Below are 25,503 nucleotides of genomic sequence, written 5' to 3'. Positions count from 1 at the left end.
GGAAGCAGTAAGCAATAGTTCCAGGGCTGGAATGCCTTTGAGTCTGCAAGCCTACTAACCTGCATGTTTTAAAGATTTTCACCAGCTTCTCTCTAATATTTTCCCATAATAAGAAAGGTTGGACATTTACTCCTGACAATGTCAGAATTAGAACTTCTTCCAGGGTTGGGAAGAAAGTGGCTGGAGGGAAAATGAACTTGCAAATGCTCAATAGATTTTCACATGAGCAAATCTACACATGCGTATTTACCCATGCTAAAATTCAGTTCACAAATATTTTATAGGAATACGACATATACCATGGGTGCACTTTTGTGACTTTCTTTAAGAATATGGGGCCACTTGTAGGTAGGTTCAGATTTGCGACCCGCATATTGTGAGTCCGATCGAGTCGCAATTTGCGAGTCGCAAATCCGAATGTAGGATGGTGTCCCTGACACCATCCTACATTCGCAAGGGCTTCACAAATGCCCACCTCATGAATAATCATGAGGTGGGTCGCAATTTGCGACCCCCTTGCAAATGGCGGCCCTCACAGGGATGGTGGCCTGCTGGAGACATCAGACCACCATGTCTGTGACTGCTTTTCAATAAAGCAGTTATTTTTTTGTTTGTAATGGAGCCCGTTTTCCTTAAAGGAAAACTAGATGCATTACAAAAACGAAAAATGAAACGTTTTCGTTTCATTTTTTCAGAGCAGGCAGTGGTCTGTATGACCACTGCCTGCTCTGAAAAAATGTTTACAGTGACATTCACAATGGGGAAGGGGTCCCATGGGGACCCCTTCCCTTTTGCGAAAGTGTTAGCACCCATTTGAAATGGGTGCAAACTGCGATTGGTTTGTGCCCGCGTTCGCAGAACAATCCTACATTGCACTGCAAGTCGCAATTAGGAAGGGAACACCCCTTCCTAATTGCGAGTCGCAAACCCGTTTTGCGATTTGGTAACCAGGTTACCGAATCGCAAAACTGGGTTTGTGCATCGCAATGTGCTTTTTGCACGTCGCACACAGCGAAAGTCGCTGTTTGCGACATGCAAAAAGCTACCTACATGTGGGTCTTGGTCCCTAATTAGGTCTGGTGTTAACAAAGACATTTTGTTTTTATTAAACTTCTATTTCTCTCTCTTTTGGCTGGCTTTACTGTGAGTGATTGCATTCTGCTCTTCCACAAGGAGCATATTGGCACACAAAGTAGTTTTGTTCAGTGTCAGGAACTACAGTGGCAATCAGTGACGTAACAAAACTGGAGGGTGCCCCTTTGCAAAGAACATGGAGGAGCCCCCTATCCAGACTCACTCAGGGCAGGTGCTGTGCTGAAGGGGCCCCCTGGAGGGCGGCTGCGGGGCCTTTGTTATGCCACTGGTGGCAACGTGTGCTTTTAGAGTTCAAAAACGTTTTTTTTTTTTTGCCAGTGTTTGTTACAATGTTGAAGGCCTGGTAGCTCCCACAACAATCAAGTGTTACAAAAGCCATGTCAAAACAAGACACGCATTGATGAAACTAAAAGACTTATAAAAATATGTCAGATCAGTTGGCTTTGTCAGTGTTTGTTTATTTCCATGCTTCCCATAATCGTGTTGAAAATGGTTACACTGATTTTCCATTAGAAGTATTTTTGGGAAATACTAGCATGCATCAAAACATTTTACTAAATGACACTTCATTTGCTTCTAATCATAGAGCATTCTGGGAGCATTATACTTAGCCTCATAGCTTTTTTTTTTTTTTTGTACTGGAACCAACGTCAGTAGTGAAGTGTGACCTTAAAACAATAATTTACAGCACTCACCCTAATAATGTCGGCTTTTAAATAATGAACCATAAATACAAGTTCGAACAGCATTATCTTTTGGAAACACATTACCTCAACTGCAGAGAGTTCCACTCTCTGTAAACGGGCAACCAAAGGGTTTGTGCTGCAGAGGGTTGGGCCTACTTGTCCCAAGGACAAAGTAAACATAAAACCTTGTTGCCCTTGACCCCAAACAAGATGTCCCGGGCGTCGGGCGATAGGAATTCCACATCCCTGTGTATATATGTTTGATGGCATGAGTAGCTGCAGATACACATGCTGTGCACATCCCGCCATCTAGTGTTGGGCTCGGAGTGTTACAAGTTGTTTTTCTTCGAAGAAGTCTTTTCGAGTCACGAGATCGAGGGACTCCTCCCCTTTCGGCTCCATTGCGCATGGGCGTCGACTCCATCTTAGATTGTTTTCTTTCCGCCATCGGGTTCGGACGTGTTCCTCTTGGCTCTGTGTTTCGGTTCGGAAAGTTAGTTAAATCTTGGAAAATTCGACGGTATTGTTTGCATTTGGTATCGGGTTAGTTACAACAGATCAACACCGAATTTTGAAGAGCTCCTTTGGCCCTTCGGGGTTTTCGATTCCCCAGCGGGGCCTGGTCGGCCTGACCTCGTGCGTCTTCAAGGCTAATGGAACGGGCCCCATTCCGCTTCTGCCCCGAATGTCACAACAAGTATCCTTACACAGATCAGCATCTGGTCTGTAATTTGTGTTTGTCTCCCGAACACAAAGAGGATACCTGCGAGGCCTGTCAAGCGTTTCGGTTGAGGAAAATGCTAAGAGACCGAAGAGCAGGAAGACTACAAATGGCGTCGGTGCCGGCAGGACAACAACAACACTTGGAAGAAGAAGAAACCTTCTCCATCGCGGATTCGGACTCGGACGAGGTCGATCTCGAACAGACGCCGAGAACCGTGAGTAAGACGTCACTGCACAAAACTCACGGAAAATTCACTAAAGCCCAGGGGACGCCACCGCCAAAAGGCATTGGGTCAGAGCAATCTCGACACAAGAGGGCGGCACTGAAATGAGTCGGCACCGAGACATCAGAACACCGAAAGGCAAAAAAGTGTCTTCGGAGCCGAAAAAGACGGTCGAAAAGGTTTTGATACCGAAACATCCAGCCTCGGAGCCGAAACCAAGTTCCTACACCGAGGAACAGGGCCTGTCCTCACAGATGCAAGGACACAGATTCGGAAAGGAGCTAGAGGCAGGGGAGCCAGATTATACTCAAAGGAGGCTCCACATTCAGAAGGACACAGGAAAGATAAGTACTCTCCCTCCAGTACGAATTAAAAGGAAACTTGCCTTCCAAGAGAAAGACAAGCAACCACAAGCAAAGGTGGCAAAACAAATAACTCCGCCACCATCACCACAACGCTCACCACAACCATCACCGGTAGCCACTCCACCAATGATGCAGTCTCCAACTCATACAGGAATGAGTCAGGATGATCCTGACGCATGGGATCTTTATGATGCGCCTGTATCAGACAACAGTCCCAACTGTTATCCAGCGAGACTGTCACCACCTGAGGACAGTACTGCCTACACACATGTGGTATCAAGAGCAGCTGCGTTTCATAATGTCACCCTGCACGCAGAACCAATAGAGGATGACTTTCTGTTTAATACACTGTCGAGCACACATAGCCAGTACCAGAGTCTCCCTATGTTACCGGGAATGGTGAAACACTCAAAACAAGTGTTTCAGGAGCCTGTGAAAGGCAGGGCCATTACTCCAAGGGTGGAGAAAAAGTACAAACCGCCACCAACAGAGCCTGTGTACATCACGCAGCAATTAACACCAGACTCCGTGGTTGTAGGGGCAGCTCGCAAAAGGGCGAATTCACACACCTCGGGAGATGCACCACCACCAGACAAGGAAAGTCGCAAGTTCAACGCAGAGGGGAAAAGGGTCGCGGCACAGGCAGCCAACCAATGGCGCATTGCCACCTCACAGGCCTTGCTGGCTAGATATGATAGGGCTCATTGGGACGAAATGCAACATTTCATAGAACACCTACCCAAAGAGTTCCAAAAGAGAGCACAACAAGTGGTGGAAGAAGGCCAGAGTATCTCTAACAATCAGATACGGTCAGCAATGGATGCAGCAGACACAGCTGCTAGGACTGTAAATACAGCAGTCACCATACGGAGACACGCATGGCTACGCACCTCAGGATTCAAGCCGGAAATTCAACAAGCGGTGCTGAATATGCCTTTTAACGGACAGCAGTTGTTTGGGCTGGAGGTGGACACTGCTATCGAAAAACTTAAAACTTAAAAAGGACACAGATACGGCCAAAGCCATGGGCGCACTCTACTCCCCACAGAGCAGAGGCACATTTCGTAAATCACAGTTTAGAGGGGGGTTTTGGGGACAGAGCACAGAACCCTCAACCTCACAAACAAGACCCACTTACCAGAGTCAATATCAGAGGGGAAGTTTTCGGGGGCAATACAGAGGGGGACAATTCCCAAAAAATAGAGGGAAGTTCCAGAGTCCCAAAACACCACAAAATAAACAGTGACTTCAACGTCACAAATCCCCAACACATAACGCCAGTGGGGGGGAGACTAACCAATTTTTACAAAAACTGGGAGGAAATAACAACAGACACGTGGGCCCTAGCCATTATCCAACATGGTTATTGCATAGAATTTCTACAATTCCCTCCAAATGTCCCACCGAAAACACACACCATGTCCAAACAACACATGGATCTATTACAACTAGAGGTCCAAGCGTTGTTGCAAAAAGATGCAATAGAGCTAGTACCAATTCATCAGAAGGGAACAGGAGTTTACTCCCTGTACTTTCTCATACCCAAAAAAGACAAAACTCTAAGACCCATCTTAGATCTCAGAAAATTAAACATCTACATCAAATCAGATCACTTTCACATGGTGACACTGCAAGACGGGATCCCATTGCTCAAACAACAAGACTACATGACAACACTAGACCTCAAGGATGCGTATTTCCATATACCTATACATCCTTCTCACAGAAAGTACTTAAGGTTTGTAATCCAAGGGGTACATTACCAGTTCAAAGTGTTGCCATTCGGAATAACAACAGCGCCAAGAGTTTTTACAAAATGTCTGGCCGTAGTGGCAGCCCATATCAGAAGGCAGCAAATACATGTGTTCCCGTACCTAGACGATTGGTTAATGAAAACCAATACGCAAGAACGGTGTTCACAACACACAAAGTATGTCATAGAAACCCTTCACAAGCTAGGTTTCTCACTCAACTACAACAAATCACACCTAAAGCTGTGTCAGATACAACAGTACTTAGGAGCAACAATCAACAAAACAAAAGGGATTGCCACTCCAAGTCCACAAAGGGTACAGACATTCCAAAACGTAATACAAGCCATGCACCCAAAACAAAAGTGCCAGGTAAAATTAGTGATGAAGTTACTAGGCATGATGTCCTCATGCATAGCCATTGTCCCAAACGCAAGATGACACATGCGGCCCCTACAGCAGTGCCTAGCATCACAATGGTCACAAGCACAGGGTCAACTTTAAGATCTAGTGTTGATAGACCGCCAAACATACACCTCGCTTCAATGGTGGAACACTATAAACTTAAACAGAGGGCGGCCTTTTCAAGACCCAGTGCCTCAATACGTAATCACAACAGATGCTTCCATGATAGGGTGGGGAGCACACCTCAACCAACACAGCATCCAAGGACAATGGGACACTCAGCAGAGACAGCTTCTTATAAATCACTTTGAACTACTGGCAGTATTTCTAGCGTTGAAAGCATTTCAACATTAATAACCCACAAACACATTCTTGTCAAAACAGACAACATGACAACAATGTATTATCTGAACAAACATGGAGGGACACACTCGACACAGTTGTGTCTCTTAGCACAAAAGATATGGCATTGGGCAATTCACAACCACATTCGCCTAATAGCGCAGTTCATACCAGGAATTCAAAACCAGTTAGCCGACAATCTCTCTCTGGATCACCAACAGATCCACGAATGGGAAATTCATACCCAAATACTAAAGACTTACTTCCAAACTTGGGGAACACCGCAAATAGACTTATTTGCAACAAAAGAAAACGCAAATGCCAAAACTTCGCATCCAGGTACCCACAGGCTCACTCTCAAGGCAATGCATTATGGATGAGTTAGTCAGGGATATTTGCATATGCTTTTCCCCCTCTCCCACTCCTTCCATATCTAGTAAACAAATTGAGTCAAAACAAACTAAAACTCATACTAATAGCACCAACTTGGGCACGACAACCTTGGTACACTACTAGACCTCTCAGTAGTGCCTCATATCAAACTGCCAAACAGACCAGATCTGTTAACTCAACACAAACAACAGATCAGACACCCAAATCCAGCATCACTGAATCTAGCAATTGGCTCCTGAAATCTTAGAATTCGGACACCTAGACATTACACAAGAATGTATGGAGGTCATAAAACAAGCTAGAAAACCAACCACAAGACATTGCTACGCAAATAAGTGGAAAAGATTTGTTTATTACTGCCATAATAATCACATTCAACCATTACACGCATCTGCTAAAAATATCGTAAGCTACCTACTTCACTTACAAAAGTCAAAGTTAGCTTTTTCATCCATAAAAATACATCTCACTGGAATTTCAGCTTATCTGCAAATTACGCACTCAACTTAATTATTCAGAATCCCAGTCATAAAAGCATTTATGGAGGGTCTGAAAAGAATTATCCCACCAAGAACACCACCAGTTCCTTCGTGGAACCTCAACATTGTATTAACACGACTCATGGGTCCACCTTTTGAACCGTGCACTCATGTGAGATACAATACTTAACATGGAAAGTAGCATATCTAATAGCTATCACATCTCTCAGAAGAGTAAGTGAAATACAAGCCTTTACCATACAAGAACCCTTTATTCAAATACACAAGCATAAAGTAGTTCTACGAACAATTCCAAAATTCTTACCTAAGGTCATATCACCGTTCCACTTAAATCAAACAGTGGAACTCCCAGTGTTCTTTCCAGAACCAGATTCTGTAGCTGAGAGAACATTACATACATTAGACATCAAAAGGGCACTAATGTACTACATTGATAGAACAAAACAAATTCGCAAAACAAAACAATTGTTTGTTGCTTTCCAAAAACCTCATACAGGGAATCCAATATCCAAACAAGGCATTGCCAGATGTATAGTTAAATGTATTCAAACCTGTTATATAAAAGCAAAAAGAGAACTACACCAAAGGCACACTCACCTAGAAAGAAAGGTGCTACCATGGCCTTTCTAGGAAACATACCAATGACGGAAATCTGTAAGGCAGCCACATGGTCTACGCCTCATACATTTACCAAGCATTACTGCGTGGATGTGTTAACAACACAGCAAGCCACAGTAGGACAAGCAGTATTACTGACTTTATTCCAAACAACTTCAACTCCTACAGGCTAAACCACCGCTTTTGGGGAGATAACTGCTTACTAGTCTATGCACAGCATGTGTATCTGCTGCTACACATGCCATCGAACAGAAAATGTCACTTACCCAGTGTACATCTGTTCGTGGCATGAGACGCTGCAGATTCACATGCGCCCTCCCATCTCCCCGGGAGCCTGTAGCAGTTTTAAGTTGAGAAAAGGTCTTGAACATTTGTAAATTTGTAAATATATCACTTTTAACCATATTATGTACATACATATTTACTCCATTGCATGGTCACTATTACTATATACACAACTCCTACCTCACCCTCTGCGGGGAAAACAATCTAAGATGGAGTCGACGCCCATGCGCAATGGAGCCGAAAGGGGAGGAGTCCCTCGATCTCGTGACTCAAAAAGACTTCTTCGAAGAAAAACAACTTGTAACACTCCGAGCCCAACACTAGATGGTGGGATGTGCACAGCATGTGAATCTGCAGCGTCTCATGCCACGAACAGATGTATACTGGGTAAGTGACATTTTCCATATATATATATATATATATATATATATATATATATATATATATGCCCGAGAGGGGTGGTGCGAGAACCGGCACGAGCAAGCCGGTAATTCATAAATACAAAAATAAAAAGTTAATACTCGCACACTCAGGATTCAAGTAAAAGCAAAATTCATTTTAATACAAACACACCGTGTTTCGGCTGACACAGCAGCCTTGGTCACGTGATAATTACCACCACTAAGGCTCCATTAAATACTGTCTCACCATAAACATAAGACAAAAATAAGTGATTCAACTACAGCCCACACAGCACAACCTCATTATATATGCAGATCTTAATACCAAAAATAGCAACTCTAGTTTATATTATTGCTTTTTGACTTAGCTTAATGTATTAATATCCCTATATGTTGCCCTCAAAGGAAGGAAGAATAAAACAAGAAAACAGTGTAACATAATAGAGTTAATATTCCCCGGACCGTAAAATAGACAATAAAATATTATAAATTAAGGTCCTAATGGGAATAAGAACAGATGACAGATCATCATACACTGTAAATCCGTATTCCTACCTATATGGCTACAAGGATAGTTATCACTCACCCAAATCCTGTCAACAAACCACATCAAACTAACCACATTGCTATAATTAAAATATAATTATCTGAAAGTCTGCAAGGAGGATCACCCAACAATAACCTGACATATAGAGAATGAAGACACTAGATTTCCATCCGACCGATCACATCTGAAAGAAAAATGACACCTATATATAAATACATTAATCAACAATATTAACACCATTATAAATCCAATCCATCTCTTGATAAGCTGCTGTGTCAGCCGAAACGCGTTGTTTGTATTAAAATGAATTTAGCTTTTCCTTGAATCCTGAGTGTGCGAGTATTAACTTTATATTTTTGTGTGTGTATATGTAAATATATATATATATATATATATATATATTTATATATATATATATATATATATATATATATATATATATATATATATATATATATATATATACACTCAAACACACACATTTTCTTCCACTGTTTGGATAACTTATATTGGCAATTGGTGAGGGTGTGGCGTAACGGCCAGAGCTGCCGACTTTTGAGACGGGGAACCAGATTTGAGTCTCGGCATCGGCCCAACAGCCTGTGATTCTGGGCAGATCACTTAATCTCCCTGTGCTTACATTTCAGCACCTTGAGACCCATCATGGGTGTTTTGCCACACTTTACAAATCTTGCATTATTATAATTGGTGCAGTTAAAAGCAACAAAGGTTGAAGTGAACTAAATTAAAAAGGTTCATGGTTTGGTTCCTTCACGCATTCAAATCATCAGAAATGAATATGTCTGCTAAAATGAATTAGGTAACTTAAGCCCTTTCTATGCAATCATAAAAAAACGTATTCCAACAGTCATTGTTTCTGGAGTAGATTATGCAATATTATTTAACTCTGAAGAATTTGAATCTCTAAAATAGAGTAGCCCAATTTCTTGAAAAGACAACACCTCTGCCGCCCTACTGAATATTCAAATGCTTCCTATAATTAACAAAATCACATAGAGTGGTTTTTCCATGGGAGTCTTGCTTCTGTATACCTAAATTCACATGCTACCAGTTTATTTTTTTCACACAATCTCCAGTTCACATTTTAAAAAATAATGCTTTGCATGTTCAGCTTTGTAATGAAAGGCCTACTTGTTTGCACGCAGGGAACAAAATGACCACCTTCAAAAATGACATAAAATTTACCATTTTTAAATGCCTGTGTAACTTTTTGTTTAATATAATATTATATATTTTTATATGAACCTCCTCACCAAGTGCCAGACTGAATCTGGAAAATTCTCCTGACGGTAACATGTCACCATTACCAGATAGTTTTGAACATTGTCAGCTGTGGAGTCACATGATATCACCAGAAGTGACATCGGTGAACACATAAAAGGCACCATTAGAGCAGGTGACATAATTTCCTTTTGATCTGAAGTCTACTGAGGTTTTAGCCCTGTTTTCTCAACCAGAATTTTGTTTTGTTGAATGTTCGAAGTCCTCCTTCTTCAAGCTTTGCGGCAGGTGTTGGGAACAGACCCACACAATTACACTAACTAATACCTTGGGCTGTTGCGTGAGGTCTCTTCTGTGATTTGTCTGTGCACCCCAAAGTTATTGGAGAACCGGATTCTATGCTTACCCTTGCCTCTAAAGCACAAATTGGAGCTGCCTCTAAAGTCGTCATACTCAAGGAGCTATTCTCCCGAACATGGTCACAGGAGACACAAATACTCTTCCTTCTTGTTTTACTGGGAGAGATAGAAGTACAGAAGGTCACAAGGTAGAAGCCAAGGTACAGGCTGAATTCTCCCACTACGAATCCTGACCTTCCACCTTTCCCACTCAACAAGTTGCTATCTCCTGGGAACTCTCAGGCTAAAATTGATGCCTTTCAAAAAGCTGAGGTGACTCTTTTTCAGCAGAACCCCTGTGGTGTGCAGGAACCTGTATCATCAGATCCTGCTTTTGCAACTTTGACTTCCATTGTGGAACTAGTAGCTTGGTTCACCATTACAGTGATCTTCACCTGCTTCAAGTCAATCAAAGGCTATAGCTTCCGTTTTATTTCCTATTGCTGTTCCATCTGCACCGATACTGACTAAGCATCAGTTCGGGCTAGGCTTCCCAAAAGCCACTTCAGACGGAGATGATGAATCTGGAAGAGGTTGGCTGAGTAATTATGAACACACAATGTTTCTCAAATCCCCAGAATATATAAAAATTTGAGAGGAATGTTTTTGCCTCGCGTAGCCTGGCTCTGTCAGCCACAGAAGCAGATTCTTTATTAGTGCATTATTATTATGGTCTTTAAGAGCTGGCTATGCTAAAAGTTCCAGCCTACCTCAGCACATGTAAGATTCCCCTTTTGGTGCCAGCTTCAAGATGATCTTACAGCTGTCAAGTCATTTATTCAGAAAGAATTGCACGTAAGGGACAGTGTTGATTGCTTATTGGGCACAGAAGTCGTCATCTGTCTCTATACTTGGGTGACGTCTACTAGTTTTTTTCTTGAGACAAGCACAATGAGCTGTGTTTCTTGAGAAGAAAAACCATCAATTTAGTGAAGCTCTTTAAACAAAGCAAAACAACACCCAAAGCCTTTGAACTGTCCTCAGTGAAATAATTTCCTCAAGTAGATTATAAATTTATAGGTCCAGTTAATGGGCCCAGAATCAAAGGCAGCAGATGCAAACCTTGTTCCAATAGCAGAACGTATTTGCCTTTTTACAGGCAGAGGATTTGGCAGGTCTCTTCTTTGATCTCCACACCCAACACTGCTCAATCCTTCTGAGTTATTACCCTTTCACAACTTTAGCCGTCTGGTTGGTGAGCATGGTGGTAGCCTATCTATGGACGACGGGGCAAAAAATGATTAGAAGATTCTGGATTTACATTTTCATCAATTTTCTCAAGAAGGACGGTTTCAAAATGATTAGCCTCTCTAATGGCTGGCACGTCCTGCAACTAGGGCCTTAAAGGTTTTGATAGATACACAACACGGTTATGTCCATATGCCTCTTCCCTGAGAACACAGGCAATATCTCAGCTATGAATTGGAGGGCACTACTACCAGTTTGGAGTGCTATTTTGTACTTTCGTCTACATCCAGTGTATTATCCAAGGTGAAGGCAAAGGTGTACAATACCATCACCCTTACGGTATTAGGAATGGGATGAAGAAAAGTAAGGATCAGTAGAATGAAGATTACCAGTACGTGTGCAGGGACAGTGTCCTAGGAAGTCTTTGTTAACATTCCTTTTGATCTTAACATTGTCATCAATTATTTAAAGTTTCTATTAAACTTACAGAAATGTTTTCAATAACTCATATTTTCATTAATTTCCTCTGGGGAGCTCCCCAACCACTATAATCTAATCAATGAAATAACAACATTAAAAAAAGATTTATAATATGTCTAATGCTTGAAAACATTTTACTGTCTGTCCCTATAATTGTTGCTCCAATTGGTATTAAGTTTGCTTATTTTCAATATTTCAGAGTACAAGAGTATTTTGTGCGCAAAGACAATCCAAAGAAATTGATGTATGCAAGCACCCACCTGGTTTTGAAGGAACCAAATGGCTCCAAATATGTTGCAGCCAAAAATTGGAACTTGCCAGCTGTAACTATTGATTGGATTCTGGAGTGTGCCAGAACTGGAAAGAAAGCTGAAGAAAGCAAATTTCTTGTGGAAAATGCAGAAGCTAAAGGTATCTACCAGTTCTAATGATGCATTTCCACCCTTTAGAAAACCTTTGATTGCTCTTCTAGGTTATGTTGTGTTGTGGTGTTCTGTTGTATTGTGGTGTTCTTTTGTGTTGTGCTGTTTTGTTGTATTATATTGTTGTCTTATGTTGTTTTGTTATGTTGTTTCATGTTGTTTTGTTGTGTTGTTTTATGTAGTTTTGTTGTGTTGTTCGGTTATGTTATGTTGCTGTATTGTGTTTTTTTTTTGGGGGGGGGATCGGTTTTATTAGTTTCAAAACATATTAACTGTAGCAACTACAGAAACGGGTTTGCTATGCATCATAGTAAAATATAATTGTCCAAAGATCTTTGTACATGACATATAACATTATTACCATATATTGCGTTACCCTAGTAACACCCAATGTGTTGTTAGCCATAGACACCGATATCATTTGCTGGCTGACCGCCCCCTGTAAGTAACATTTATATATGCATTAACATTTGTCATTGCAAACTTTCGTGGCACATAAGTGGATAGATTGAACATCTCATCTCCGGGGCTCCTTCCCGACCCAAATTTGGCAAGCCGATCCCTCCAATCCCCTAGTACTGTTAGTATCAGTGTAAAGCGTTCTTTCAAATAAAGGACCCTGAAAGGTTTCACTATGTCCTATTGCAGGAGTGTGATTAGACTGGTTGTGATTGGACCCTCCTGGGTAAATAAGGGATAGCTATATTTAATTACATGGTCTGGCAGGCCATTGAACTCTTCACGGTGGGCAGTTGTCATTTTTGGCCTCAAATTTTGTCACTAGTGCATCCCATGTGTCATAGCCTGTGCTCAGCTGGCCCCTGTCACGGAGGGATCGAAGTGTGTGTAATTCTGTACATGCCCATTTTAGTGTCAGGTGGCGCCAGCTGGAGACCTCTGGAGGCATGGGTGCCTTCCATCTCATAGCAATTAATCTTTTGTATATGATGAACGCCAGATCAGAAAACCTGTGGCTATGTGTATGCTTTTTGGGTCTAGGGCGAATTCCCAGAAGGCAGGACTCTTGGGTGGGGGTGAATGTGTGGTCTGTAATGTCAGAGATATCTGCCACTATTACCTGCCATTCCTTCAGTAGTGAGGTGCATTTCCATACCTAATGGTAGAACCCAGCCGCAGGGAACCCACAGCGAGGACAGCCAGTGTTATTAGCAGGGTAAATGCTTTGGATACGATATGGGGATAAATATATCTGATGAACAGAATTGAACTGTGTGTAACGAAATCTAGGGTTACAGGATACCCTCTTTACCTGTTGGAGAGCTTCCACCCACATTTTCGGTGTCAAGGGCTGTTGGAGATTTGCATTCCTTCTATTAAGTGCCGCCTCTGACTGCGTGACTTCGTTTCCCGATAATGTTCTATACAGAGTAGTTATTACCTTTTTTGAGCCGATGCCTATCAATAATGTGTGAAGGGCGGGTGAGCGCGGAGGTTCCCTATCCTCATGTCCCAACGCTGTTCTGATTAAACAGCAGATAGCATGAATAAGTGAGGAAATGTGCCGGACCCTGGGAGGTAAGTTCCATAATAACTTCAAATGACATTAAGGCGCCATCTTCGACGTATTCTCATACGTTCTCCATCCCCGCCTCTATCCAGGAAGTAATGGAATGAAATTTGGGCAATTGTTTACCACCCAGCATTTGTCCAATCGGGATTAGGGGTGAATATGGGGGGAAAGGCATTCCCCCCCTGTATATATCGTCACCAGCTTGTATGAGCAGCTCTCAGTAGAATGTTGTCTCCTGTTCGCATCTGTGTACGTTCCGATAGGCAAGTGTATAGTGGGGTATCTCCCAGGTATGTCTGCACCCATGCCGCTTCATCGCTCTCAGGAGCACCCAACCAACGCACAGGCCACTGTAATTGTGATGCAGCATAGTAAAGTTCAAAATTCGGTGCACCCAGTCCCCTGTCCGTAAGGGGGCGCTGCAGGGTTGTAAGTGCCATTTGGTGTCTATCTCAGTCCCATATGAGTCATAGTAGTAAACTATTCAGTTCACGAAAGAAACTCTTGGGAACGATTAGGAGCGGTGCTGCAAAGTAGTATAATAACCTTGGTAGGATCAGCATGTTGGCTATCGCAACTCTGCACAGGGGCGAGAGGGGTAACGAGCTCCAAAATTGGAGCGATCCTCTCATTGACCGAAAGCACACGACCCACGTTACCGTTTCTCAAGGCATCCATTTTGTGATACTCTTGAATGCCCAGGCATTTAAAGGAGTCCAACCACCAATCTAATCGATAGGTAGGAAGTGTGTCCCTAAGGGAAGCTGGCAGTTTAATTAGGAGGAAAAGGCAAGATTTGGACCAGTTAACCCAGAGGCCCGATAATGCTCCAAAGGTATCCAGTAATGAGATCACGTCAGGTAGTGTGTCCCTGCCGTTTTCTAGGTAGATCAATGCATCATCTGCAGAAAGCGATATGTTATGATGAATTCCCATCCCCCAGATCCCCCATTGCGTAGCTCGCAGGCGTAAGTGAACAGCGAGCTGTTCCATCGCGAGTGCGAACAGCAGGGGTGACAACAGTCTGCCCCATCTGGTTCTCCTGCTGATTTGAAAGCTCTTGGATATCAGTCCCCCTGTCTTCACCCTGGCAAATGGCTTGGTGTATAAGGGCTGCATCCATCTCACAAATCCCTGTCCAAACCCTATATGCCTTAGTGCAGCAAATGAGAATTCCCAGCTTAGGGTGTCAAATGCCTTTTCTATATCTAGAGATATGGCTACACTGTTGTATGCTGTGGTTGGGGTGTCATGGAGAATGCATGATAGTCTCCGTATATTAAGGAATGTGTTGCATCCCAGTATGAAATCATTTTGGTCTTCGTGAACCAAGGAATGAATTAAGGGGGCAAGTCTGTATGCAAGAACCTTGCCTAGTATCTTACAGTCAAGGTTGAGGAGAGATAATGGTCTATCTGATCTCATGTCTGAAAGGTTCACGGCCAGGTTTGGGTAGCACTACTATCAGTTCCTCTCGTTGTGAGCCCAGGAGTTCCCCTAGGGTCCAGGCCCCCTCACAGACAGGAAAGCTTGGGTGAGATGTGCTGAGTATGTGGCATAGCCCATCTGTACCAGGTGTTTTATTGCAGGCTATTTGAGAGATAGCCAGTTTGATTTCCTCCAATTGCAGGGGTTCCTCAAGTGCCTCCCTGCTAAGCAGGGAGAGCTTTGCTAGTGGTGCCGTATCTAGGAACAGCTCCAGCTGTTGGGAGTCATGTGCCAATTGTGCTTGGTATAGCGTTGTGTAATAATTTCTGAAGGCGTCATTAATGGCAGCCTGGGAAGAAACCATTGTGCCTTCAGCTAGCCTGATCATTCCAATCGGGGTATGCTGTCGTTCTTCATGGACTAGCCATGCCATAAGTCTGCCGGAGTGGTCACCTTCCGCATAAAGTAGAGTTAGGTGGTATTGATAATCATGACAACGTAGGCGCAAATCCACCTCGTCATACAGTTTGCGCGTATCACGAAGGCACTCAAATGGCACTCTATGGTTCGCGAAATCTACTTCCAGAGCCCGCATGTCCCTTTCCAGTGTGATGACTTTGCTGCGCAAGGCGCGGCGTACAGCGCATCGCCCCGATAGGCAGTGGCCCCTTACTACTACCTTGTGAGCGTCCCATTCCGTGGCCCGCAAAGCAGTGGAGCCATTATTTAGCCTCAAGTAATGTGTAGTACAGCTGGCTAATTCTTCTCTGAATGGGGCGTCTGATAGTGCCTTGTTTTGCAATTGCCACGTGGGTATGGTGGAACACAATTTACCCCACTGAATAGTGAGCAGTAGCGGGGAATGGTTAGAAATCGTTCTTGCAAGATATTCTGAGTGTTATTGTGTGGCCCATTGAGGTGGTTCCCCAAATTAAATCTATCCTGGGTTGAAGGTTGTGTATTGGGGAATAGAAGGAGTATTCCCTTTGTGTTGGATGGCCAATACACCATATGTCATTGTTTTGCTTTCACTAATGACTGAGCTGACAAAAATCTCTGGAATGCACTTCTCAGTTCAAAGAAGACATTTATTATTATTTCACCACAAAGTTCCTAAAAAAGGAGATTAGTAGGTTGAAAGCACACGTTTAAAAATAGTCACACCAATAAAAGGAAAATATATAAAAATGATTCTCAACTGCAATATACACAGCAAATATATGTAGTTATGATTATGCAAAGCAAATGATAAAGTAAAAATTCATCACTGTAGGGCCTGCCAAGCTCTTCATCTTTCTCATGCCAGCTAGAAGATGACCCCGTTCAACTGCAAGAAAGAGATCTCCACCTCCACGGGGAGATATGTCAGGCATTTGATGTCTAATCCTGACCGAGGTCTTGGACATTCCACCGCTAATGAGAGGGCTGCCTTTTTCTATCTTAGAGATTCGGAGAGAGCCTTCTAGAAAAACCCCTCTAATAAAAAAAAGAAATATTCAAACATGCTGGCTAATGTAGGTCAGAGTTGAAAGAAACAGGTTGGAACGGGCCAGTCTCCCAGATTGTCTCTCTCAAGGCCAAACCATTCCCTGCACTAAAAAACAGAAGTCTGGTACATTCTTATCGTGCTGACTGACCAACTGTTCGGTGATATGTCCTAGCTCTTCGGTGAGAAAGAATACAAAAACAAGCACATTTTACAATGTGGAAAAACACGGAGGGCTTTAACATAGAAATGTCTAACGCTACGATAAAGTCAATAGGCAGCTAAACTGAATACAAAATGTAATCTGCAGCTGGTGAACACTAGACAGCTAATCCAGGTGCAAAGTAGTGCAACACAAAGTCAGTGGTCAAAAACACATACTTTACTACAGTAATATAGCCTGTTATCCTTACCCCAGGATTCCAAATAATTAGAGGCTCTCCTGCTTATTGCATCGTCTAGGGTGGGGGATGAATAGTCTAATTCCACATTGGGTACACAATTGAGGACACCTCCCAAAGGCCAGGAGCAAGTGGGTCACCAAGGAGGGCAGTAGTCAGTGTCTTGAAGAATTCACCCTGAACATAGTTGGGAGCATAAACCCCCACGATCGATAGCGGTTTTTCATCCAGTAGACCCTCCAGTACACCATATCGTCCCCCGTGTCCACCCTCTGGGCATGCTGAACATAGGGTACCCCCGGTGCTATCCATATTGTAACCCACCTGGCATTTGCTGAGGAGGAGGTACCGTATATCTGATCTCGCCAATGCTTCCTCAGTTTCTGCTGTTCACTGTCCAATAAATGTGTTTTCTGTAAGATAGCGAAGTGGGCATTATAACATTTGAGGAATGAGGGAATTTGTTGTCTCTTGGCTGGTGTGGCCATGCCACGCACATTCCATGATAAGACATTATAGCGCTGTAGTGTAGGTACCCATGATTTAAGAGGGTTTTTGACGTTATGTAACTTGGTGTGTTCCCACCAATGAGAGTATGTATCTTCATATCTGTGTGACGTAAATGTATGATCATTGCAATTGACTGTAGTGCAACTTGTTTGAATATACTTTATGTAACCGCCCCTCCCTCCCAACAGTAACATTGAACCCCAGAACTAGTGGTGCACGCGCACACCTTTAAGTACCCCCAATACTGGCAAAAGAAAAAACAAACAGCAGTCGTAGGTAAGGTCTGTCCATGTGGAAACCATCCGGGGAGACGTGGCACCTTCCTTTGTGGGCCTGTTCCTCGGCCCTGTAAGAGGAGAAATGGTAGCCAAGACAAAGCCATCCTGAGCTCCTTCTGTCTATTGGGACACATACAGTCCTGGCACGGGTGACTTTCTATTACCAGCATGAGTGCCCTATCCCACTGCCAGTTCAGAGTATGGGGTGCTGCGGCTGTTCCGCTGACGACCCCCCATCATCCAACATCTATTCAATCATGAACCATTAAACGTGTCCCCACGAGCGGTGGACTCACAGTCCTGTTTGAGTTTGGGTAATTTAGGTACCGTTGTTAGAGGTCATCCGCCGTTTGGGGGGTGACGTCTAGGCCAATAATCATATCTAGGAGCGTTGATCTGAAACTTCCCATGTCTGAATCTGGCTATATCTGTGGACTATCTTGCAGTGGCGCAAAAGTGTTTTCAGTGTGGAGAGCCGTGTAACGCAACGCCCTTATGCGTTCCGCCACTGCTTGCGTTTTAGTAGCTGTAGCTTGAGATATTTTCTGGGGCAACCGACGGGTGGTAGGTGTTCCCTTTGTTCTTTTTCCTCCGTTGGGGATTGGGTGATGCCTTTAGCGTGCATCCATGTCCAGGCATATGCAGGCGTGGGGAAGATGTGAGTTCTATCATCAACAGATACTCGAAGATTGGCAGGGAACATCAGAGCGTATTTGATTTTATGTTCCCAGAGGCGTTGTTTGATTTTTACATAGGAGTTTTGTTGGCGTTGCACCTCTGGCATAAAATCTGGGTAGGCCGCGATGGGGGCCCCCTCACAATGCTCAGGACGATGGTTCCGGGAGCATTGCAGTATCATGTCCCTGTCTCTGTAATTAAGAAAACGTGCTATAAAAGGGTGGGGAGGCGACCCTGGGAGCAGTGGCCCTCCAGGAATCCTGTGAGCCGTTCTATGGAGAAAAAGTTTGCTACTATCCCTTTCAGTACTGTGTTAGTGAGCCAATGTTCTCCCTTCAGCATCCTCTGCTCTTCGGTGTAGGGTTTTCACTTCCGAGTCTAGTCGCTTCACTTGGTCCTGCAGTTCCAAAATAGTGGGATCCATGGAGTTTATGTTCGACTCCACCTCCGTTCCCCTATCTGATAATTTGTGGTGGTCGGATCAGAGTAAATTAACATCTTGGGAAACAGAGTCTATTCTATTCTCTAGGAACAGTTTGGTGTCCATTATGGCTTGCAGTATTTTCTCGAATTGTCCTGAGTGAGATTGTAGGGTGGCCTCCAAGTGTTGTAGAGTCAGTGGGGCCAGGGGCGTCAACAACACTGTGGAGAGTCTCTCCTGATCACACCAAGATGATGTTCTGGCAGCCTTAGTTTTCCCCATCATGCCTTCCGATCAACTCTCGCTCGCAGTATGTGCACAGCAAGTCCTCGCCTATAGACCTGAGTCTCAGGACTCATCAGCAGCAGCGCTCATACGTGATACCCTTTGCAACTCAGATGTTTGTGTCAGGCTGTGCGACCTCTGTGATCCCCATTTACAGATTGTTCCTTGTCTACCAGCGAGCACCTTCAGGCATGGGAAAAAGTCTGTGGCATGACAAGGCTTATGCCACCAATGTGGGGTGCGACACTTGTAGGGGTATGATTCTCAGTTGCCCCTCATGGCGATCACCACTTAGAAGTGATGGGAGGCGTCATGCACTGTCTTAAGTTAATGTGGGGAAGGTGGTATTTCTTCTGATAGCTTGCCCAAGGATAATAGTGCTGGGGTTGGGCTGGTCTCTCGTGTCTGGCCTTAGATTCCGCCACCCCCTCTTAGATGTAGGTGGGGGCTATTATTATCCCCTCGCACTCCCAACATCATCACATGGCCTCCTCATCCCAGTGCCGGTCCTTGTGCCAGGTTCCCACGCACAAACGCAGCATATAATGGCCGCCGAAATACCCAGCTGAAGTACGACTGTCCCAAAGGGGACACTGGGCTGGTAACGGGATCTCTGATGAGGCCGCTATGTTATGTTGATTTGTATAGCACACTATCACCCAAGTGGCTATCCATGCGCTTGTGCAAGTTGTGTAGAGGGCCTAGTCCCAAGGTGCTTTTATGAAAAGCCAGGTCTTCAGCTTCTTGAGGAACTTGAGAAGTAAGGAGGAGGCACTGATGAGTTGAAGGAGATTGTTCCATGTCTTGGGTGCGATATAGGAGAATGAGTGACCTCCAGTTTTGCTTTTGCGGATGCGGGGAGTGAGCTTGAGGCAGAGTGTAGGTGTCTGGTGGGTTGGTGGAAGTGTATACAGCTGTTCAAGTATTCTGGTCCTGTGTTGTGCAAGGCTTTGTAAGTGTGCAAGGGGAAGTTTTAATTGACTGCGCTTGTGAATGCAGAGACAGTGAAGCTTCCTGAGGTGCGGTGTGATGTGGGTGTGGTACGGGAGGTCAAGTTTGAGTGTTGTGGCTAAGTTCCGATTGGTCTGGAGTCTCTGTAGGATTTGTTTGGCGATTCTGGCATAGACGTTTGCTGTAGACGAGCCTGCTGGTTATGAGTGCTTGTCTGATGGTCCATCTTATGTTCTGAGGCAACCGTTGAAGATCTTTTACAGCATGTGTAGGATGTGGAAGCAGGAGGTGCACACTGCGTTGACTTGAGCTGTCATGTTGATCTTGTCATCGAAGATGATCCCTAGTGAAGGACTACATGCAAATGTACCTAAGATGTTTTAACTCATTACAACATCCTTCACAGACTTTCTAAAAATAAAACACATGTAAAACATAAGGAGGCTTCATGCCCCGGGAGATTTGGATTCAACCAGAGCCAAGTGGGAATCATGAGTGGGGGCTTTGGAGGAAGCAGAATGTATGGAGGCTCTGATGGCACCCAGGGTGCTTGCAGTGGCAGTGAGACTTCGTGCAGTGCAATTCTGCTATTTACACAGAGCATATCTAACGCCAATCAGGCTACAACGGGTGGGGCTACGCTCTACTGCTCAATGTCCGCGATGTGCAGGGGAGCCAGCAGTTTTTTTCCATATGGTTTGGTCTTGTCCAGTGCTGCATGTATATTGGGGCAATGTAATCCATGAACTGAGTGAGGAGCTGGGACAGGAGATGCAGATGTCCGCAAAACTAGTTTTTCTGGGGTTTGATAGAGAAGATGGGAGGAGCGCGAACGAAACGTACCCTTGCAGGTGTGACCCTGCTGGTTGGGAAGAGAGACATTGTGCGGCTTGGAACTCCTCAACAGGTCCGTCATTCCAAAAGTGGAGAAGGGGAGTGGATTGGTGCGCAAGCCAAGAAAAACTGGTGTACGAATCTATGGGTTGTCCTCGAAAACATGAGAAGGTATGGGGGCGGTGGCTGGAATCGCTGCCACGGGCCGGGGCCGGGGGGGGGGTATGATTCTTAATGTGATGTCAATAATTGGAACGACGTTCGTCTCCTGGTTTGCCTTACTGTCAATGACTAAGGATACTTTGAAAGTGGATCTTACTGTACTGTCTGTGCCTACTGTATTGCACATTTAAAAACAATAAAAAATTGTTTATAAAAAAAACAAAACATAATGAGGCTTCAAGTATTAGCCATCAAATAGGAGATCAGGAATGGTTGTCTGTTATAAGTTGCATTAGGAGAGGAGACCTGGGCAGGGGCCCCACGCATAAGAGAAGAATTCTAGACTGCAATATAACAGATGTTTGTATTAACTTTAAATGTTCCAAGAATAAAGAACCTTAAGCAAGAAATTCCTTTGTGCAAAACTATACTCCACAGGATGTCCCTTCGGCAATCAACATTCATAACGAGAAATTCCTACAGAATAGTTCATCACAAGTCATGGGCGATATTGTGGCCCTTTTCAGGGACTTTTGTATGTATTTGGGGAATACTTGTCTGCCTTCAAGGTTTAGGATAATGTTGAGGACAGAGAGTGGGTGACCTCTATGTTCAGTGTCCACAAGCCTAGACCATTTGATTGAGAAAGGATGCTGAATGAGCTTATGGTAACCTAAGCCTTATGCATGGGTAATGGAATAATGTCCGTGAACACTCCTGTCTCTGTGACCTCTGTTTCAAGAATATGGAGCTCCCAGACCGACTTTTCTTTTCTTTCCCCTTTAGCTGCAGTAAGGTGCCCAAGGTTGATACCTTGGCAATAACGGCCAGTGGGTTGTGTTATTGACCTTAGTAGAGAAGACGAGGTGCTCAAGTCTCTTCTGCGATTGTTGCTTGTGACAAGTTGTTAGATTATTGCTCATAGAAAATGGTCCTGCAACACTCTTCAGAATATCTATAAAGAATTTATTCAAAGCCTATTCAAGAATTTCCGGTGATGTTTCTGCAGGCCTCGAAAAATCATAAAAATGTTACCAGACCTGCAGGTCTAGTGCCTTTAATAATCTACTCAACCTAACTGTAATGCTTTAGACCCATGAACTGTTCTCAGATTATGTGATCCTATTCAACTATTTTATTTCACCGAGCCTCCTTTTTCTTCATTATCACATATGAGAGCATCTTCATATATTCGAGTTCAGCATATGTTATGTATAAATAAACTATTTCATTTGATTTTAATAGACTAAACATTTGCTCGGTATATAAGAAGAATCTAAACCTGTACGGTACACATGATGCTTAACTTGCCCCTTAGTTTACTAAGTGCATTGTCATCCGGGCAGGGACAGGAAGGTTTCTTAGTTCATGTTTAAAAAATTTGCTTTTAATAAATGCTCTCAGTGCGGTGGTGTAATTGGATGTGCTATGCTGAACCGCTTCAGTGTATTAAAGAAATACAACGTATTATGTTCTAACATGGTCTTTGGTGCATGATTTACATGACAATTATTTTTAAGGCTTGGCTAATGCATCTGCTCTAAGAAACAGAGCTGACTCTTGGATTGACTGTCTTTGCTAAGTTTTTGGCTCACCCACCTCTACACAGCAGAAGGTGGGTGAGATGCAGTACGAATCACAGAGGCGATTGCACACTCATCTAAAGTCTGCATCCAGGTTATTTACCTTGAGCTGATATCTCCAAACTCTTTTTGTCAGGTGCACTATGTTAGTGTGCACCTTCTTCTTGTATATGTGCTTGGTGATTCGTATGATTTTAGAATTGTAATCTCCTTTTGGGGAGTGGGGGCACCTAGTGAGCTAGATTGTTTTAGAACTTGACTGCACAGTTCCCTACCCTTATCAAAACACTTAGCGGTAACATATCTGACCTGTTATTTTAGTGTTGTAAATTATTTCAGTTCTTTACATGCCCTTGTACTACAGGATTTTTACCTATTTCGCTTTTACACAAGTTCATGATGCGGCATCTGTGTAGGGCATTGCACTTATGGTTAGTTCAGTACTTGTCACAGATGAATGTGCTTCACCCCCCACCCTCACACCCCACTTCTTTGCCATTTCCTCAAAATGTGAATATTAAAGAATTATCACCTCAAATCATAGATGGTCTTGGAATAAATTCTTATTTTTTTATGCCAGTGACAAGTATTACAGACTTGTAGGTGATGAATGGGGGGAGGTTTATCATAACCCCTGTTTTTAATGCTGTGACAACTGAGTAAAAGATTCAAGAAGACGGTAGTGTGGCGTTTAAATGTATCTCATCAATTGCAAGAAGGGGCCATACTGGATCCAGTATCACGTTAATTTAAGGTCAACTTTTGTTCTACCCACAGTAATGACCTGGCACTCCTTGTAGATTTGGGGGTGGAGGGAGCTCAGCAGCTAAGCCTCATTGCTTGATGATGGCAAATTATAGTTTTCCCCGGGTGGTAGAAAAAGTGGTGTCTAATTGGGAAACGGAGGCCCGCAGAGATCACTAATGAGGTGGTTTGATCAAGAGACTAGAGGAATATGCCTCCTAAGCATCCAGCATGCTGGTGGTGACTCCATGTTTTAGGAGCGCAAGAGTGAGTGAGTACTTTCTTGGGCTGCTGTGACCATTTTTTGTGGGGAAGATGCTACATTTGGCTCTCGCAAAGATAGAGACTCTGAAAGATTCAATAGAAAACGAAGGGCTTAATTCTTCTGCTTTTCCATCCTATCTGACCATACCCTAGTGTACTCTGCAAGTTTTTTGTCCACATGCTTTATGGTTTTGTTTTATGAAACGTACACATACATTTGCCTGCAAACAATGGCTAGCAAGGCAAATGAACCACACTTGAGGTAATAACAACCCTGCACCCTAAACCCTCCCATCTATCTCCTCTGCTCCTGCAACCACCCCACTACCAGCTCATCTCCACAGTTTCCCCAGGCTTCCCTCTGCTACAGGAATAACGTCTGCTCCTCTTGTGGCTCTCCTCATTTGCAGTAGTAGAATTTGCTTGCAAGGTTCATTCAAGAGTGGCCACAAGCAAGATTTATAAGTAAAGGAGTAGGCTTCAGCCCTGCAACAGAGAAACCAGCTTTGTAGGTTCTCTACTTGTGCTCCAGGGACTGAGATATTAAGTATTTGGGATTCGAGAGGTTGACTTTAAACCTTGCGACCCTTCCAGATCTTACAGGCTCATCTATAAGTGCAGGTACAGATCTGACTGGATCCTTTAGTGCGCATATGATTCAATCTACGGATATGGTTAGTTTGTGGGACAAACCATTTTTGTGCTACAAATATTTGAGTTCTTGTGGATTCTCTCTGCCAGTGATTCCACTGTCAAGAGAAACACAGGGAGCGGAGGGGGGCAGCCCTGTCTAGTGCCCTTCTTCACTATTAACAAACTCAATAGGTAACTATTCACTCTTATTGTGGCAGTATGCTGCTTATAATTTCCAAGAATTATCCACTGAATGTGCTGACTCTGCAAAAGTCCGATAGTGTGTGATCTATGAAAGGCTAGTGCACCCGGTCAAAAGTGATAATGGTATGTATGATTCACATAAGTCTGACATATTGCCAGGTTTATGTAGCATGACCAGGAGCTCTTCTCTCAGTGAAGGATGGATGATGTGGTTTCTGTGTGCATCCTCAAACAGCGCAAGTAAGTGTGAAGCTAGAACAGGCGCAAATTATTGGTAAAGTATGTTCAGGAGTCTCTCTCTATGCCATGCAATCTACTACCTTTTAGACCATGCATAATACTGTATTCTCCTCAGTGATGATGGTTGGCCGTGCAGTATCTGCTAACTAACCATGCCTGTGCAATAGTGTAGAGGTACTCTAGTGTTTGGGAATCAGCTGTGTGCTGCTTGGTGGCACAAAGATGCAACTATAACAATGAAAGTACTTCTAGTATGCTTTCTATATCATAGCATTACTGCCCATTCCCTAAGGTTAGTATGGCAATATTATTGTTCGCTCATGTGGTTTTGAGTATAACTGCTAAGTCTTTGTCTGGTCTCTCTTCTCCAAAAGAATGAGATGTTGCCATCCTGGGCAAGTGCTTGACTTTATGCTCTGCTCTCCTACTGAATTTTATTTTCCCATTGTAGGCTAGCTTGTAGTGAGAAGTCTGACTTATGCTCCACTTTGAGTTCAAGCTGTCAAATCTCTAGCTGTAGTTTCTGCATGCGTGCCAAAGTGTTTTAGGATCCTGTGTTTTGCAGTGAACACTTCCCTCATGACTACCTTGAAGGATTCCCAAAGGGTTCACATGTTAGCAGTTGTACGAACATTGTTTAAAACGTGTTCAGTGATTTTCTATTTTAATCTCCCCTCTCAATGCTGGGGCTAACAGGGCCCCACAGTGTATTTTCCACAAGAATGGGGACTGGCTCCAACTGGAAAGGCCAACTTTAGCAGCACAAGTATGTGTTTAGTAAGAGTTTTTCTCGTTAGACCGAGTT

The 25,503-nt window shown here is 43.6% G+C and overlaps 1 protein-coding gene across 1 annotated transcript in view; it reads left to right on the top strand.

Moving 5' to 3' along the window:
- TOPBP1 (DNA topoisomerase II binding protein 1) overlaps nt 1-25,503 on the top strand; it is a 287,854-nt gene that overhangs the window by 53,906 nt on the left and 208,445 nt on the right. Inside the window, exon 13 of the mRNA XM_069211909.1 lies at nt 11,843-12,054. Coding sequence (XP_069068010.1) covers nt 11,843-12,054 — 212 coding nt within the window. The remainder of the gene's footprint in view (nt 1-11,842; nt 12,055-25,503) is intronic.

The sequence above is a fragment of the Pleurodeles waltl genome, chromosome 10, assembly GCF_031143425.1.
Source record: "Pleurodeles waltl isolate 20211129_DDA chromosome 10, aPleWal1.hap1.20221129, whole genome shotgun sequence".
NCBI lineage: Eukaryota > Metazoa > Chordata > Amphibia > Caudata > Salamandridae > Pleurodeles > Pleurodeles waltl.
The sequence above is the reverse complement of the archived record's forward strand: the minus strand, read 5'-3'. Positions and strand labels throughout refer to the sequence as shown.